Raw genomic sequence first — 18,893 nt, forward strand, 5'->3', positions numbered from 1 at the left:
AAAAATTCCAATCCACAAGTCACCCTGGCTCCATTTTGGCTTTGTGTCACTAACATTTCTAGTAAAAATATTTAAATGACAAAGAACATACTTTATAGCATAGTGAGTTTTACTGTTGGGATAGTGAGTTTTACTGTTGTTTTACTGTTACTATCACATAATTTTTCTCTCTAGTGAATTAATATTTGCCTATCTATAATTTCAATTCAATCTTAGTTCTAGTCCCTAAAGTTACTTATTAACCATAAGTGATTCTGGACCTCAGAATCACTTGGGGAAACTTTTTTTTTAAATAGCAAGCTATTTTTTTTTTTTTTTAGTTCAAAATATAATCAATTTATATCGGTGCTTCCTCCTTTGTGATTTGTATCCATTATCAGAATTTCAAGTGACTTGGAAGTCTGTAATTGAGTTACATCCTAATTTTGGCAATAAAAATCATACTTGTGTTTGGATAAAGTTCTACAATTGTTTTCTAAAATATAAACTATTTTCAGCATCTCACTCAATATTCTTTTTCTTTATCCTAGGTCAGCATTTTCCCATCAAGGGTAACAGAGAACGTAGTTTAGTTTTTACAAGCCAGATAGTCTCAGTTGCAACTACTCAACAATACTGTTGAGTAAAAAAACAGCCATAGAGAATACATAAATGGATGGGCATTGCTGTGTTCTAATAAAACTTTTCATGTTAGGCAGTCACAGTGGCTGTAGTTTATAGACCACTGCTTCATGTTATTGGCTATAAGCAGGTGCTTGATCCCAGATTTGTTACCTCAGTGTTACAGATATAATATATCCATTATATATAATATATATTATAATAATTCAGCATAATCCATTTAACCAGAACTGGACAAGAATATTAGTTTGGTTGGTTCCCTTATGTAAAAGAAAACTATAAGGGTCATCCTAGAATCCCCAGTCCTTCACACAGCAAATGTACTTCTACAGACTCATTCTTAATAAAAGAAATGCACAAATATGCATTTACAAAGTTGTTTACTTAAACATTATTTATAATAAAGAACTAGAAATGGCTCAACAGATCTTTTTTAAAAAAAGAAAAGTAAATTAGTGACTATTCATCCAATAAACTCTATTCTAAGGAAAAGGACTAAGATGGTGATAATATTTTCCTAAGGGTAAAAAAGATAGTTGTGAGACAATGCATAGTACTGTATCACTTGAGGGAAACATCTAAAATATTTCTTAAAGAATTAATGATGAAAATACCTGAGTGATTTGGTATTTTGATAACATTTTACCTTTTGAATTCTCTTCATTAAGCTTGTCAAATTCTGTAAGTTGAAGAAAATTACTATATAAAGAAGAATTTCAGATAGTCTTGCAAGTCCAGCAGACGGCTGGTTAGGTAGACAGTCACAGCTATTATATCAGAATAGATCCTCATAGCAACTATGGCTATTGAAATGCTCTTGTATATTATTTGGTTTAATCTATAAAAATTCCGTGAGGTAAGCAAGGATATCTCTAAAAAACACTCAGTTATTTCTAAGATGCTTTCAAATAATCTCTCAAACCATAAAGTAGCTATGGACATTTAAGGGACATTCTTTTTTTTTTTAAAATATGTTTTTATTTATTTCAGAGAGGAAAGAAGAGGGGAGAGAGATAGAAACAAAGGATGAGAGAATATCATTGATCAACTGCCTCCTGTATGCCCCCTAATGGGACTGAGCCCGCAACCTGGGCATGTGCCCTGACCGGGAATTCAACATGACCTCCTGGTTCACGGGTAGACACTCAATCACTAAGCCACATCGGCCGGGCTTAAGGGCCATTCTTAATTAAAAATTCTGAAGAATTTACTCTAAAAAGTCTCCTTCAGTATGTAAATTTCCATCTTTCATAGATTTTTTTTTTTTTTTTTAAAAAGGAACATGTACTTAATACCTAAAAATTGCATTCCTAATGGTATGACTAAAGAGAATCTTACCCCAAGAAAATAGTCCCACGAAGTTCTTTTTTGGCCCTTGAGATTGTCTTTAATGCAGTAATTTCTGCATCAAACCAAAATCCTCTATTACTAGGACTTTCTACATTGTAATTAACCATTACCACATCGCCGATATTTAGTTCATTCCATTTCAAAGTGGTTCTAGCGCGTGGTCGAAGATCCTTCACATTTATTTCTACAGTACCACTTTCTGGATATCTGAGGAGAGAAAGAGAAGAATCACAGAAGAATGATTATGATAACTGCCAAAGATGACTAAAATTATATGCAACATATATAGAAACCTAATCATGTTACTCTTAATGGCATTTAAGGTAAATGATATTTATTCATGATATTAACTGCTAGAATAAATAATTCTTGCTAAAATCTTAGTGAGACATTCTATGCTAACTTGGAGGGTGGGTAAGAAAAACACAAGTTCTTCTTCCTCCACATTTTCTTAACTCAAGTTTAAGAATTACTTTAATAGTAGATGCTGACCTCTTCCTGAATTTGGAACCAGTTCCAGTTCTGCCATTTGCTTTAGACATAACAACATGAACCCAGTACATTTCAAAAGCCTCTATTTTTCCAGGAAAAAAAAGATAAAATTCTAGTTCTTACACACAGCCAGCTCCCTGGTAATGGCAAAAACAAAAACAAACCAATCGACCAAACAAACACACAAAACCCAGTATTTTCTATGTATCAGAAAGTAGAACCATGTGAAAGAATTCTAGCAGAATCTTGATTTGTTTCTACAGGTAAACTTAACATAAAACTAAACCTGACCTGAACTTAAAGCTTTAGAACGTTACTCAATTTTAGGTCTAATTTCTGGTATCAACCAACCGAAGACAGCAATGTTAACAGTCCACAATGGTTTCTGTAAAATTAAGATCTGTCACCTTTATGTACTGCTAGGTAGTAGAGGGAGAAAGAAATGAGTAATATCTTGTTTGTGCTCTTGGAAAGCTCTATTGGGGCAGGATAAACTACTATTGTGGTTCTCAATGTGTGGTCTCCTGACCAGCAGCATCAGCAGCATCTGGAAACATGTTAGAAAGGCAAACTCTTGTGCTCTCCTTTGGATCTACCAAGTCAGAAACTCTGAAAATGAGGCCCAGCAATCTATTTTCACAAATCCTCTCAGAAATTCTAAAGCATGCTGAAGTTTGATAACCTACTATGCTACAGGAACACAATAATTAAATATCATACCCTAGTGTGACAGCATTAACAGGTAGAAACTAAGGGCAGACCATTAACACTTAATGAACTGAGCGGCATGTTCAAAATGTAAGTGGGTCTGAAGTTGGAAGCAGCTCTAGCAGCTAGGCTTAGTTGTTCTGAATCAATAAGTACTATGCAGGCCTAGGGCTCTCACAATATATCTAATTCATTTAGAATAAATGAATATTAATCCTGGGTGGACTCTTTACCCAATTTAATCTCTTCACATTTTAATTAGAAAAAAATCATCTCAGGATTAGCAAGGGACCCATTTTCCCCTCTCAGTGCCATAATTCCCTTCTATCACAAGCCTTCTAAAAAAAAAACATGCAACCTTTGCACAGATGGTAAGTGATGAGGTGTCAGTTTTAACCCTAAGACGAGAAGATGCTTGATATTGGGCCAAAGATAAGCTTCATAACTCCTTATATGCCTAAGTTCCATCAAGAAATATATACACTCTCTCCACAACCAACCTAATACTTGTCAAAATGTCCCTGCCGCCCTCAATCTTCTCTCCTAAATAAAAATATTTTAAATGAATTTACTTCAATTTATATGGCAAGGTTTTGAATGCTTTATCATCACTCAAAATATTTTATTTTCAGCCTGTCTGAGTTTAAATTTCCACTTTAGCTTCTTGCTACTGCGTATCCCTGGAAAAGTTACTAAAACCTCTCTGTGATTGTTTCTCATGTGTAAAATGTACCTAATGGTAACTAACTGTACTCACATGGTTTTGAATGTTTTCTGCCTTAATATTTTTTAAAGCCAGATCGGATAGAAAGCTTTTCTTTTAGATCACATTCTTTGCTCAGCTTTAACATGAGAATTATATTTTGACATCATATTACCATGTGTCTCTGTATGTTTGATACAGTAAAAAAGTATGTGATGGCAAAAAATTCTCATTTGTCTAAGTTTGTCAAAATCAGATACCAAGAATGGAAATATTTTGAACAAAGTAGAGAACTTGAACAAAGTTTAAAAATTGTATACAAACTTTATAGAAGAAAGGGTAAAATAAATCATACCATATTTCAGAACATAAGAATTTAAGCTATGTTTGCCCTGGAACTAAATTTGTACAATTTCAGAACAGAATTATAATGTATAGTATATGTGTATATACTCTATATGTATATAGTTAAGTCTGTAAAAAATAAGTTATAAAATGAAATATTTTTCTAATTCTAGTAAAAGAGATGTTAAATCAATTGCTCTGTAAAAAAATAAATATGGAAGGAGCATATAACTACTCAAGTCAAGAACATCCACCCGGCCAGCATGGCTCAGTGGCTGAGCGTCTACCCATGAATAGGAGGTAATGGGTTTGATTCTTGGTCAGGTCACATGCCCTGATTGTGGGCTCAATCCCCAGGAGGGGGGTGTGCACGGAGGCAGCAGATCAATGATTCTCATCATTGATGTTTCTCTCTCTCCCTCCTTCTCCCTCCTCTCTGAAATCAATAAAAACATAGTTTTTTAAAAAATTGAAAAGAACATCCAAGTGCTGAAATACTACTTTTCTTCTTTTCCTGGGCATCTTCATCTACACATATCTTAGCACTACATAGAGTTATGACTTGAAAGCTCCTGTCTACCCCAAATTTTCCTCTTCAGGTTCACATATCCAATTACAGTTCTAACCCAGATGTCTCAGAAGCAATGAAAATTCAAGTTATCCAAGAAAGAATTCCCATATCCCATAACCTGCTGATGCTCAGTATTCTCTAGAGAAAAATCTTTCATTCTCCCAGAAATTTAGGATTTATTGCCACTTCCTCATAATTTCTCCATCCTGTTCCTAGGTCCTCCTTATGCTATTGCTTTAACACTTCTTTAATGTAACTGTACCTCCTTAGTGAAGATCTGCATTTCTCTGATTCTACTAAGGCCCAACATATCTGTCATTAGGATTACACCTTATAGTCCATATCATACTTTTGCCAGATTCTAAAATACAGATCTACTTAAAATATTTTGTGAAGTCTGATTAACAATATGTTCGAGGATATGGGAAAACAGGTATTCTCATACATTACTGATGGGAATACAAAGTGGTACTGTCCCATTGTAGAGGAGAATTTGGCCATAGCCAGCAAAATTGTCTATATATTTACCTCTTAATCCAGGAATTCTACTTCTAGGAATCCATTCCAAATACAACAAAAATCCTTATGAAAAGACGTATAAACAAGGCTATTTATAACTGCACTGTTTGTAACAGGACTAGAAACAATCTAATGTCCACAATAAGAAACCACTTAAAGTAACATGGGACAATTATATAATGGAGTATTATGGTCCAATAAAAAAGAATATATCTGATACGGAGTGATATATATGGAGAGATATATTAACTCAAAAAAAAGCAAGATGCAAACAGTGTTTATAGTGTGCTTTTTCCCTAATGTGTTTGAGTGGAAATACAAATACATGTGAATATATGTATAAATAATTATACACACTTATATTTTGAAACAGAAGGATAGACTAAACTAATAAATATAGTGACTATAAAAAGAGGTAAGAAATTGGGTAGGAGGAACCAGGATAGACACACTATCTCTCCTAATGTATTTTGTTTTAGAGATTTACCTGTAGAATGGAGATTTACCTACAGAACCATGTAATGTTTCACAGAATTATAAAAACAATTAACAAAATGAGGTATCCCTAAAAATCAAAAGCAAAATGAAACAAGCCCAAGTATACATCAGTACATGAGTGGATAAAAAAGCCGTGATACACTTACACAATGGAATACTAGTCGGTCCTAAAAAAGAATAGGCCAGTCAGAGAAAGACAAGTACCATATGACTTCACTCATATGTGGAATCTAAAGAACAAATAAACTAACAAACAAAATAGAAACAGACTCATAGAGAACAGACTGACAGCTGTCAGAGACGAAGGAGGTTGTGAGACGGGGTGAAAAAGGTGAAGGGATTAAGCAAAAAAAAAAACAAGAAAAACTCAGACACAGATGACAGTATGGTGATTACCAGAGGGAAAGGGGGGATGGGGAGAGGAAGAAGACAGTATAGAGGTAGCGGGGGGGGGGGGTAACTGGTGATGGAAGAAGACTTGACTTGTGGTGGTATACATTCCATACAACATACAGATGATGTATCATAGAACTGTACACCTGAAACCTATATATAACATTATTAACTGTCACCCCCATAAATTCAATAAAAAAGTAAAAAGCAAAATGAAACAAAAGTACACAATGGCTTAACTACACAGAGAGGAACTATTATAAGTGACCTGAAAATACACTAAATAAACTGTACATCCCTGATGGCGTTATTTCCCAAGGACATAAAGAAACAAAAACACTCCCAACTTTTCAGTAATCATATTGTTGCAACATTAGTACTGCTCATCTAAAACTACCATATGAGTAGGATCAATGGTGTTATTAGGAACCTTGACTTTTCAAGGCAAGGAAAAAATATAGGATTAAAGAGATTAAATTATAACCCTTTAACTCCAAATTAATTGGAAATATCATTATAAACCTATGGCATACTTAAGTGTTTCCTAGCTGGGCCCTAAGAGAAGACCTAAAAACATGATTGAACAAGTATTAATGAGCAGCCCAGACTATGTGCTCTAAATACCACTCTCTAACTAAAAAGAAAGAAATGGCTGAATCCAAGCATGGGCAGGAAACAGAGAAACAGTTTGGGACACACTCTTCTATCAGAATGCAAAGAAGCCCTCAAAAAACTATTACATCAGGTTCATGCCCTGGCCAGTGTGGCTCAGTTGGTGGGAGTTGTCCCATGCACCAAAGGGTTGCTAGTTCGATTCCTGGTGAGGGCACATGCCCGGGCTGAGGGTTGGGTCTCTGGTCCGGGTGCATGCAGGAGGCAACCAAGTGATGTTTCTCTCTCGCATTGATGTTCTCTCTCTCTCCCCCCACCCTCTCTCTAAGATCAATAAAAACATTTTTTAAAAAACCTATTATGTCAGGTTCAACATGAAGAAGCTCTCACAAACCAACGACGGGACAATTTGGGCACTAAAAAAACCCCACTGAGTTAGATGAAAACAAGTGTTAAAATCCATTAGTTCATGATACTTAGAAGTAAAAAATCTCACTGGCCAACCTTTAGGGAGTGCTAGGAAACTTACTTATTCTGAACAATGAAAAAGTTCAAGAATCAGTAATTTACCCTACCTTTCATGTATGAACCAACTGGTTGAGGTAAGTTCTTTATGAAAGAATAACAGCTAAAAAATGAAAGATAGAATGAGGTAGTACCATTTTTGCAAAACTTAATGAAACAGCGGATCTAGGTAAAGATTAATGGCTGCTAAAACCATTAAAAGTTGGTAGCAAATTTCACAATGGATGAATCAGGCTGACACCACTTAAAATCTTACCACAAAAGAAAAACAGGTATTATGTATCTCCAATGACATATAAGTAAATACCATCTCCCAACTAGTCTTACCAAATAATATCATTTAAATCCAATCAAACCTCTAGAAATAAAAGCTTTCAAGAAACTAACATCAACAGAAGAACATGTTAAATACCATTAAAGAAATGTAATCAGCAAAGTCAAGGCGATGGGAAAACTGAATACGTCACTTTTCTTATACAAATAAATAGCAAGAAAAAGGGGGGGTGTCTACAGGTTGAGAACCTATCAACTAAATGCAATGGGTAGATCTTGTTTTTGATCCTTATTGAACAACTAAGTATATTTTTTAAAAATATAATTAAAGAAGTCTGAACAATGACTGGTTACTTGATATTAAGGAATCATAAATTTCATGTGAGATTTTTTTTTAATGTGTTAGGGTCCCCAAGTCCATCCTCAGGTTCAGTGATTTGCTAGGCGAACTCACAGGACTCATTCTCACAGGACAGCATATAGTTGTTCCCAGGGCTACGATTTACTACTACAGAGATGGGATACAAAGCAAGTCAGCAAAGGGAAAAAGCACACGGGATGAAGTCCAGAGGAAACCAGGAGCAAACACAAAGACTCCTCTCCCAGGGGAATCACACAAACATGCTTAATTCCTCCAGCAACAAGTTATAACCCATATGAAGTACTATGTACCAAGGATGTACAGTAAAGAATACCCAAGATTTTTATTAGGGACAAATCATGTAGGCACTCACTGCCCAGCACATACCAAAATTCCAGACTCCCAGAAGTAGGTGTCGGCATAAACCATATTGTTCAGTTTAGGCACAGTGAACCATTTTTATCAGGGAGTGATGAAAATCCTCCTGAAAGTCAAGTTCCCAAACACCAGCCAAAGTTCAACCACACAAACAGACCTTTTAAAAAATAGCAGTTTGGGTCTAATATGTTTAGCTCTTTTCTACATACTTTTAAAAGAATGCCTTTAGCTATTTTGTCAATTGGATGCTCTAAGATGTCAAAATAAAGATGAACCTATGAAAATTAGGAAGAGCCCGGCTGGGCATGGCCCAGTGGTTGGGCATTGGGTAGGATCCAGGAGACCGAGGTTCGATTCCCAGTCAGGGCACATGCCCGGGTTTCGGGCTTGATCCTCAGTGGGGGACAAGCAGGAGGCAGCCAATCAGTGACTCATCATTGATGTTTCTATCTCTCTCTCCCTCTCCCTTCCTCTCTCTGCAATCAATAAAGATATATTTAAAAAAAGAAAAGAAAATCAGGAATAGGACTAAGTAACAAGCCTTTATCATGATGATGGTCTGTCACTTTGAAAGAAAGAGGGTCAGGCATGAAATGCATGACTTGTGTGGTACAAGTGTGACAAAGTCTTGGGCAGCCCAATTGTGAGCTTTGGTCCAGAGACTGACCATACAGGCCCACATTGGGTAGAAACTGCCAGACCCTAGAACTGCTACCATACTTAAGCCACTAGCTGGAGGATGTCAAGAAAATAGTCTTGATCAAACACTGTGGCAGATCTCAAAAGTACTATAGCCAAAAGTTATGAGCTAACTACATTCAGTCCTTGCACGCGGTCAGCAAGTTCTTTCTTGGAGGTCTGAGCAGAGCACCCACCACAGATGCTAAAGCCATACATAAGGCCACTTCTGGTTGAAATGATGTAAGGTTTGGGACTTGCTTCAAAATAATCCAGTGGTGCTTGGAAGTGCTGGAATAGATGGCCAGTTCACAATGGTTGAAGCTAGGTGACGGGTTCATTACACTGTTCTCTCAACCTCTATATCAGTTTTAAGAATTCTACAATAAAAAATGAAATGCTTTGTGGTTCAAGTTAAAATCCAAACAAAAGACTCTACTTTTTGAAGTTTTCCACCATATGTATATAAAATTCACAGTTAAGACTCAAGGCTTATAATAAAGACAGATAGCCACCTGCCCCAGCCTGACTCCTGTTCTCCAGATGCAACCATTTTCAATTCTTAGCTAATTCTTTTATTTACCTTTATATTTTTAAGTAACACTTATTCTTTGCTTTTTACTTTAAATGGTTATTCTACCCATCCTTCATGTACAGTTCACTTGCCTCCATTCTCCTTTCTCCTAATTGCTAACACAAGGCCCTGCTCCAAGTGTTCACATATGTTATCAATTCTTAGGATAGAGGTAGGTGCTACTCTGTTCCTATTTTACAAATGAGGCACAGAAGTAAAATAAGTTTAGACAGAAGAGACATGATTCAAATTCTTATCATATGGCTCTGGACCAATGCTCTTACACTGTGTAACAAACTTTTTCTTGCTCTTAACATTATACAAACTAAGTTGATTGTAAAAATCAGTATTTAATAAAAACTTTTTATGTTGACTAAAAAGTATTCCAGCTAAATAACGAAGTATGCTTTAATTACATGTTCTTTCTTCCACAGCTTTGTTTTCTGTTGAGCACTTAACTGTTCTTTTCAGTTCCAACTTGCTTAGTTTTCTGTGTACCCATCATTAATTTTTTTCCATTCTGCCAGTTTTTCAGACATTTTGGGTACTCTACTAATCTTTTGGGCTTCAAAACATCTTTTATAGACCTCTGTCCTATCATAATCTGGACAGCTTACTCTGTAGGACTAGACCTATTCCACACCTGTCATGGTGGGAACTCCTTTCAACACTTCCGGTGTTGAATCCTATTTCCTGAATATATGTCTTCCTGTTTTGTTTTTGTTTCTCACCTTGAGTGGGGTGAAGAGTGGTTAAAATGTTCTTTCATATAAATTAACCAATCCTCTTGTTCCGTTTTATTCCATATGCCTGCCTCCAAGGGACCTGGTGAGTCCAAGTCCTGAGCCTCCCAAAGATTCTTCAATGTCAATTTACTTGCTTTGTTGGTTTCACACCCTTAGGTTTCAGCTTTCTCTGACCTGCTAAGTTAGGTGTCATTTATCCATTAGCTTACCTTCCAAAATTTTGTTGTTTTCTCTTCCGTGTCTTTTATTTCTATTCCATTATTTGTCCTTGGGGATTTGTGCATTTATTCTTCTACTATATTCTATGAGGATTTAAGGAGGAGTGGAAACATACATGCATCTTAATCTGTCATGTTTAACTGGAAGTCTTTATTCACCTTGAGTTTCATTTACTACTCACTGTATATACCTCCTACACTCAAGCCATATTAATTTACCCTCAGGTAACCCATTATTTCCTGCTTCTTTATCTTTGGTATCATAATCTTCAGGAATACAGAAGCATCTCTTCTACCTATACTCTCAGAGCTGTAGGTACTCTAAAAGCTGGGTGTGCATTCTATCACAGTAGTTATACTGTAAATCAGCAAGTTTTCATCACGGAGCAGGTGAGGCGTTCAAACTTTAGTGTGTTTGCAGTATACCAAAGCCTACTAAATATTTGGAAACACGCAACTCGTTGAACAGAAAAGTCTGCTTTTATATACATAAAGCTCTTAATCAAATATAATAAACTATGACCACTGTATTTCAGAAAGATCCCATTGATTATGCTGTGTCTCCTATTCTTCCTTGAGAAGCCTTGATCCAGACGGTTCTAGATCTATGGGAACACAGACTTCTACACAGAGCTAATAACAAAAAGGCTTTTAAAGTTTGTTTTTGGTATTCTTAAAAATGAAAAACCTGTAATCAACTCAACTGCTACTGAGCACTAGTCAAGAGAAAGTCTTTTTAAAAAAATATAGTATAGGCAGTCCCCAACACAGGATTACCCCCATTATTCTAACATGGGTATAAGACAAATTATTGACAAACAAAATAATCATTGAGTCAAGTCTGGGGAATTTTCAGGACAACTGATTAAGTAGTATTTTGAAAAATTATAAATATTAAAATTGTAAAAATTTAAAATTATTATAAAATGGCAAAACTACATTTTCTTAGGTGGCTTTTAAGGCAACTAATAATTTAAGAGAACTCAAACTGTACTAAGCAAATTAGTACCACTGAAATCTTCCATCAAAACATGGGTTCCTGGTGCTAATATGCTAAAATAAGGACACCATTCATCTGGAGGCATGTTCTAGTTTAGCAAATCTTTAATGTCATACCACATGCAAAAAGAAAGCATTTCTTATTCTAATAGATAACATTACTTAGTTTCATACCTTAAATGTAAAGCTTACTCACAGACAATTAAGAATAACTTACTTAAAACTGCTTACAGTAGCACTTTACATATTACATGGAAATAAATTTCATTTGTAGAACACATTAAACAATGCTGGATAACTGTTTTGATGATAATGGAAACAACACAATTAGGTTAAAAAATACCTAAGCCAAATATAAATCCATATTATTTAAGAATACTTACCAAAATAAACTGGTTTTATTAATAAATCAGTGAAAACCAGAAAGTCTGAATATATTATTACTGGGCACTTTTTAAGGTTATTAGTCACATATTTACAGATGAGAAAATTAAAGTTGAAAGAGTTCAAACTAAACAAAAAAATTACCAATAAACCGAAGACCTAAAATTCAAACCAAATTCTAATTCTAATGCCTGAAATATACTGCCTTAAGAGAATCACTGCTCCATGTACTTAACAGGCCTCTGGGGTACCTGTTTGAGAAGCAGGTTCCTGTCAGACCCACCCAATGCAGGGAGTGAAGATGAAGTTTGGTGTCCCTCAGCAATCTGCATTTTAAACACCTTACCAGAGTGAATCTGCAGTGCTGATGATCTTTTTGAGAAAGTCTAATGTAATGGGATAATGTATATATTTGAAAAGGTAAAAACCAACTGGTGTCTGTAAAGTCACTTTTCTAAGCACTAAGTGATCTTATAACACAATGGAAGAGCAATGGTTAAGGTCACAGGCCTAACTTCTTCTGTCTTCCTTTTGATTATCACCCATTCAGAACACTGCAAGTCATATGAGGAATGTTCTCCATTTTTGTTAAATAAGTTAGTAACAACCAAGAAGCAATAGGGGCAGACTGGTCACTGCACCTAGGGTCTGGAACTAAACCTTTCCTTCTAGGTCCCCATACTCAAGATCAACAGGACACTTTGGCTTGATCTTGATTACAGGAAAATCTCCTACTCCCCCCCCAACCAAAACCTAGAAATCATTATTTTAACATCATTCAAAACATTTTTGGGACTCTTTTAGAAACAGTTTGCTATATCAATACATTGGAGAAAATCAGTTTTGTAACTTAAGCATGCACCACAGGCTGAGAATAGCTTGAAAAATCTTAAAGAATGTTGGGAGCAATGACAACATTACCTTAAGATATTTGTCAGATGAGCTTTTAGTTATAGCCCAGCATAAGTTACCCTCCAAGTTCCTAAGTGATGCTATGACATCTGACAATTCCATTTGATTTCAATTCCATGACAGTTAAAAGTAGTTTAACCTATTTGGTTTAAAAAGTCTTTTTAATGTTAATAAGCTATGGATTCTCCCCACGGAAAAAGGTGTTTATGGCAGGTAAAGAAACCAGTTTAAGGTATCTGTTCTGCAAACGCATCATAACTGGAAAGACTGACAATAAATTTCTAAATTACATAAACAATCCTATGTGCTATATAAACATTTTATAATATTTTATAAGCATGCTTCTCTCAAAATTAGATACTATGGTAGAGAGGATGCAAGTATGTGCTTTTCTGAATCCAGGTCTACCACTTATTGCCTATCCGACATGGGAAAGTTACTTCTCTAATTTATGTTATTCTCATATTACACATAAAAAGGATCTACTTCATTGAATTTTTATGTGGAGTACATGAGGTAATTCAGGTAAGGTACTTGTACAGTGCCTAGTATATAGTTATTTTAACAATTATTGGAATAAGCTACTCTACTTTTCAAAGGGTACTTTGGAATAATTTACTAGAAAGTCAAAACAAAAGAATCTTTGTTTCTGAGGTAAACTGATAATTCTATTTTAATGTGAAAACTATGGAGCATAGAAGATAATACAGTAACATTCACATCATCATAAAAACTTTTAGCAATCATTTACTTGTGCTTAAAGATGTCAGCTTTGCTTAACTACAATTACTCATTCTTAAGATATGATAAAAACTTTCACGAGCATTTTTCTTCTTTAAATATATACTTCCTAGTCAAACTACTAGGTGTTTTCTAGCCTACCTATCTATATAGAAATCAGCTAAAATTTATAAGTCAAGATCTCTAAATTAGACCACTAAATTTAATAAAGCAATTAAAGAAAGCAAATCACTAACAATAATTGTATTCTCAAATTCACCTTTTTAACTGGACTGTAAGACTAATTAAAGGTACATGTCGAATCCCTAGAGGCAAGAAAGTATCAGTGAAGATCTTTTTCAGATCTTGTTCAACAATATGTCAAATTCAGAAAGCTTGTCCTAGAATGACTGGTATTTAAGAGCTTAGTTTAACAGGAAAACCAGGACTAATCTCAGAGCAAATATGCATCTATTACAGAGTATTTCCACCCACTCAAGAATATACCAACACATCATAATAAACTTCCCATAAACACATGATGGACATTGCTTTCTGTGCAAAGTTAGTACAGATAAAGACTGCACAGTGGAAAATGGTCCCTCATTTAAAGTCACATACAGATCATTTAGCTTGAATGAAAAAGTTTCTTTTAGAAAAAGACTTACTTCTAATTTTCTCTATATGGAAACAAAATGGAAAAACAACAAGCCATAAACCACCTAGACATGTACTAAAATAAGGATGAACACTCAGATTTGTCAGATATTACATATCTTTGGCCTTTAATAAAATATTATTTACTATATTTTAACTGTCACTATCAACCCCTTTCCCCCCATATTGCTCTTTAGTAGTAAGTGCCTCCTAAGGCAGGCCAAAGGCAATCTCAGTGAGTGGTTCTCAAACTTGAGTCTGCAGCACAATCACCCGAAGGACTTATTAAAGAGACATCTGGGCCACCCCAGAGACTGATTCATTACGTCTGAAGTGAGCTCAAGGACTTGCATTTATGACAAGGGATGCTGATGCTTCTGGCCAAGGATTATATTTGAAAACCACTGGTCTAAGGTTCTTAACCATGGGTGCACATTAGAAGCACAGGGGAACTTTTGAAAACATCAATGCCTGGAGGTCCCTCAGATAAATCGTATCAGAAGTTTTGGGGGTAGTTCCTAGGCATTGGTAGTTTTTAAAGCTTCCTAGACAACTAATGTATACTTGCCATTTAATTAAAATGAATCTAAACCCACTGAGAACAGATGTTTCTTAGTACAAAAGTAGGATAAGAATTTTAGCCTTTATCTGCTGATAAAGCAGCCAAATGAAGAGTAATGATTAAATTCAATAGGGTGGCCTCAGTTGCTTACATAGCTAGGGTTTAACTCAACAGAAAAAGCTGTATGTGTGCTGCCTGCTTTAAATCCTGGTCTTAATATATGGTGAAGGGAGAAGCTATGACTTTGGGTGGTATGCACACAAAGTAATATACAGATCTTGTAACATAGAAACCCACACCTGAAACCTATATGTTCATATTAACCACTGTCACCACAAATAAACTTAATACAAAATAAATAAAAAATAAGTCCTAGACAAAGTCTGAAGCAAGTCTTTTGAGGTCATAGAAAATGGTTGACCTTGACCTGGCCGGTATGGCTCAGTGGTTAATGTGTTGGCCTGTGGACTAAAAGGTCTCGGGTTCGATTCCTGGTCAGGGGCACATACCTCAATTGCAGCAGGTTCCCTGTCCCAGTGGGGGAGCAAGTGCAGCAGGCAACCAATCGATGTCTCTCTCTCATGTAGATGTTTCTCTCTCTTTCCCTCCCACCCCCTCCTCCCTCTCTTCCACTCTCTAGAAATCAATGCAAAAAGGGTGAGGATTTAACAAGGAAAAAAAAGTTAACCCCTGAAGGCAACAGAAGTGAGGGCTACTACCAATCACATGTACCGTACCCTGTTTAGGCTGAGTGGTAATATTGCATATTGGTTAACTCTTAGGCTCTGGAGTCAGATCATTTAATAGATGTAATCTCTGGCAACTTAATTAAGCCTGGTCTCTTCATTTAGGAGCTAATGTAATTATTACATTTATGCTTAAGATTATATGAGTATCCATGTAAAGTTAGCTCAGAATATGGCATACAAGATTTAATATAATCTACTTGCTGTAAGCTCTGCCATAGACATATTAACCTACCAGAAACACTAAGGAAATCATCGTCTTTTCACAACTCTATTTCTTCTCTTCATCACAATGGCTTCAAGGTCTCTACTCTTAAAAGACTGCAGTCCCAGCTTTGTGAATTTAGTTGCTCAGAGTCCTCAAAAATTTTAAACTTTATCTTAACTATAGAGAGGAATAAACACAACTTTTAGAAAGCTATGGAAGTATGCAGTTACAGACTTACCATGAAATAAGGTAAAATTCGATGTTCACTTCCTTTTTTTTCTTTAATTAACCACTTAACCACTCCATGATTTATAAATGCCAGTATTACCTTGACATTTGCCATTTCTCAAGCTGCTTTCCCTTGTTTCTGTCCAAAATATCACTAAAAATAGGTTTCAATCAAGCATAACCTCCCCTTGTAATGATGACTCTGGGAGGAAAAAAAGATAGCTCTCCTCACAGCTAAGCTGTGTATGACGCTAAAGGGGTGCTTTTAAAAACCTTAAAGGGGATTTAAGAATCGTTTGGAATCTAAATCTCTAAAATCTAAATATAACATTCCTACCATCAACTCTTTCTCCCCAAGTACTTACTAGGTTGAGTGAGTTCTAAAAACACACACCCTTGCCAAGACAAAGATGACAAAAGATGAGTGGTATAGAATAGCAATTTCGGAAGAAAACCCCACAAATATTTACTTTGTCCCAGGCACTTTGAGGTTAACTCCACGCTTGTTTTATACTTTTTGCATCAAGATGTGAATATAAGTTGACAAGTTTAATCTAGGCCTTATGATTGACAAACTACAAAATCTTCACAAGAAGCACTCAATAACTTAGTAGTCCATGTTCATCAAGGCATCTATAGAAAAGGGGCTCTTGCAAACAGTGAAACTCATTAACATAGCCTGCTTTTTATGAGCTTACAATGTTTGTATCTATAATTCTAAGAAAAATGAAGATTAGGAAATACATGATTTCATTTATATTTCAGCCCGGCCAGGCGTGGCTCAGCAGTTGAGCATCGACCTAGGATCTAGGAGATCGTGGTTTGATGCCTGGTGAGGGCACATGCCCAGGTTGTGGGCTCGATCCCCAGTCAGGGGTGTGCAGGAGGCACCTGATCAATGACTCGCTCATCATTGATGTTTCTATCTCTCTCTCTCCCTTCCTTTCTCTGAAATCAATAAAGATATATTTTTTAAAAAAAGAAAAAAATGTCCACTACTAGATTTTGGCCTTTTTTGGGGGGCTGTTTTTGAAACCTATTTAGTAATAGCATAAATCTGTAATACCTACCATTCCTCAGAGATTAAAAAGTGTTTGTTTTTAACTCTGTTCTATCTACAGTAGGGATTGAAGATGCAAGAGTGTATGTAACTAATCATCCTGTTCTGGGCCAGCAATTGTTTTAATAAAGTTCATTTCAAAGACTGACAATTCATCTGGTCTGGTAATATGTTAAATCTGTAGGTCACTATAGAAATAGCTTTTAAGCCGTGCCATTTTAAACTGACAAACACTGCATATCCTAAAAGAATTCCTGAGGCAGATTCACTGGTCCCATATTCAATACCTCCCTGCCTTGGCTAAATGACAACTTGTTCAAATTGCACTGTTGCACTTAGAGGTTTGGAGATATGATGATTAATGAAGCAGATTAATTTTCAATTTACTTTACTTTCAAAGATTACTTTCAATTTACTCTAAGTAGAAGAAAAATGAAGTTAGCTCACTGAGGGAAATAATAGTACTTAATCAGTATCATAAATACATGGGATGATAGCCTATTTAGTAAGTTAAAGTACAAAAAAGTTATGAGAAATATTGTGTTGGAGGTAAAAGTTATATTACCGAACTTAGAGGTCATCTAATCCAATCCCTCTAACTTTACAAATTCTCTTTGCAATGTAACATCTCTGCTGGCCACTTCTCAGGGCAGACCATGCTCTGTATTTAGAGATTTGACTGGTAGAATGTTTAGGTTATCCTGAAACTTACTTTCTATGTTGTACAGAACTTCCATCTAGACAGAGCTTTTAAAATATGAAAGCTATCATGATCCAAATCTTTTCAAGCTAAATACTTAGTTCCTTCAGCTACTCTTCATGATGGTTTTACATTTTTACAATTTGGGTTCTACTCTGAAGATACACCATGTCGTGTTGGTATTATTCTTACAGCACGAGATGGAAAACAACATTCCAAGTAGGGAATAGCCAGCCCCGCACAAAAGGAGCATCACTGGCTTGTCCTAGATATCTTACTTCTAATAAAACACCCTTACAATATTAAACTATTTGATAGCCACATTCTACTGACTCACTTGGAGCTTACTACTCAATAAAAATCTCTATTTCTACTGCTTACGCCATACACTCCCCAAAAGCTCTTTTCAATGCATCCTTTGTGAAAAGAACTTAATAATTTGTTGAAATAAACGTGTACTTTACAGTAGTTTCTAACTAATAACCATGAAGAATGAAACTTTAACAGGATTTATCACACCCATACTGGGTGACCATGATTCTTTTTCTAGGTGCTTAAATCAGCTTTTTGTTATTTGGGACTCTTATCTAGTAGCTCACCTATTTTATTTATCTTATACTTAATTTTATATAGTCCTTTTCTCTTTTTAAAGGTGTAAATGACATTTACCTACCAATAAGTTTCTGTTATCTTTTATTTCTCCAAGAAAGTTCAACTATCATATCTTCAAGTTGCCAGGGCTGAAATATTTAATGCCATCATGAAAAATTATTTAGGACAGATAATTTGTCTTCTCATGCATGTTGGATTTAGACACTTTTACTTACATTCATTCCAATCAAGACAATTTCTCTTTCATTAAAAAAAAAAAAAAGCCAAATAAACATTAAGGTACTGTAACTTGAGCTAATATTATACCAAACTCAGGCCTATACCTTGGACTGTCTTACTCTAAAACTAAGAGTCCCTGAAACTGTAAAAATTTAATAACCTTTAGTTCATTTAGTGTTTAAAGCTTCTTATCCTATTTCTATGCTGTGCCATTCTGTACAATACTTTTTGCCAAACAATAATTCCTTTATTGACCAGAATCAGGGCCCAGGTAGTTTTCCTGGTTATTTCTTCTGTTGTTCAAGAAGTAAAACTCAAAGC

General features: G+C 35.4%; 1 protein-coding gene across 1 annotated transcript in view; it reads right to left on the reverse strand.

The window, feature by feature from the left end:
- The window catches only part of UHRF2 (ubiquitin like with PHD and ring finger domains 2), a 74,050-nt gene that overhangs the window by 39,307 nt on the left and 15,850 nt on the right, over positions 1-18,893 (reverse strand). The window contains exon 4 of the mRNA XM_016214233.2: positions 1,960-2,178. Coding sequence (XP_016069719.2) covers positions 1,960-2,178 — 219 coding nt within the window. The remainder of the gene's footprint in view (positions 1-1,959; positions 2,179-18,893) is intronic.

The sequence above is a fragment of the Miniopterus natalensis genome, chromosome 12, assembly GCF_054644295.1.
Source record: "Miniopterus natalensis isolate mMinNat1 chromosome 12, mMinNat1.hap1, whole genome shotgun sequence".
NCBI classification, from domain to species: domain Eukaryota; kingdom Metazoa; phylum Chordata; class Mammalia; order Chiroptera; family Miniopteridae; genus Miniopterus; species Miniopterus natalensis.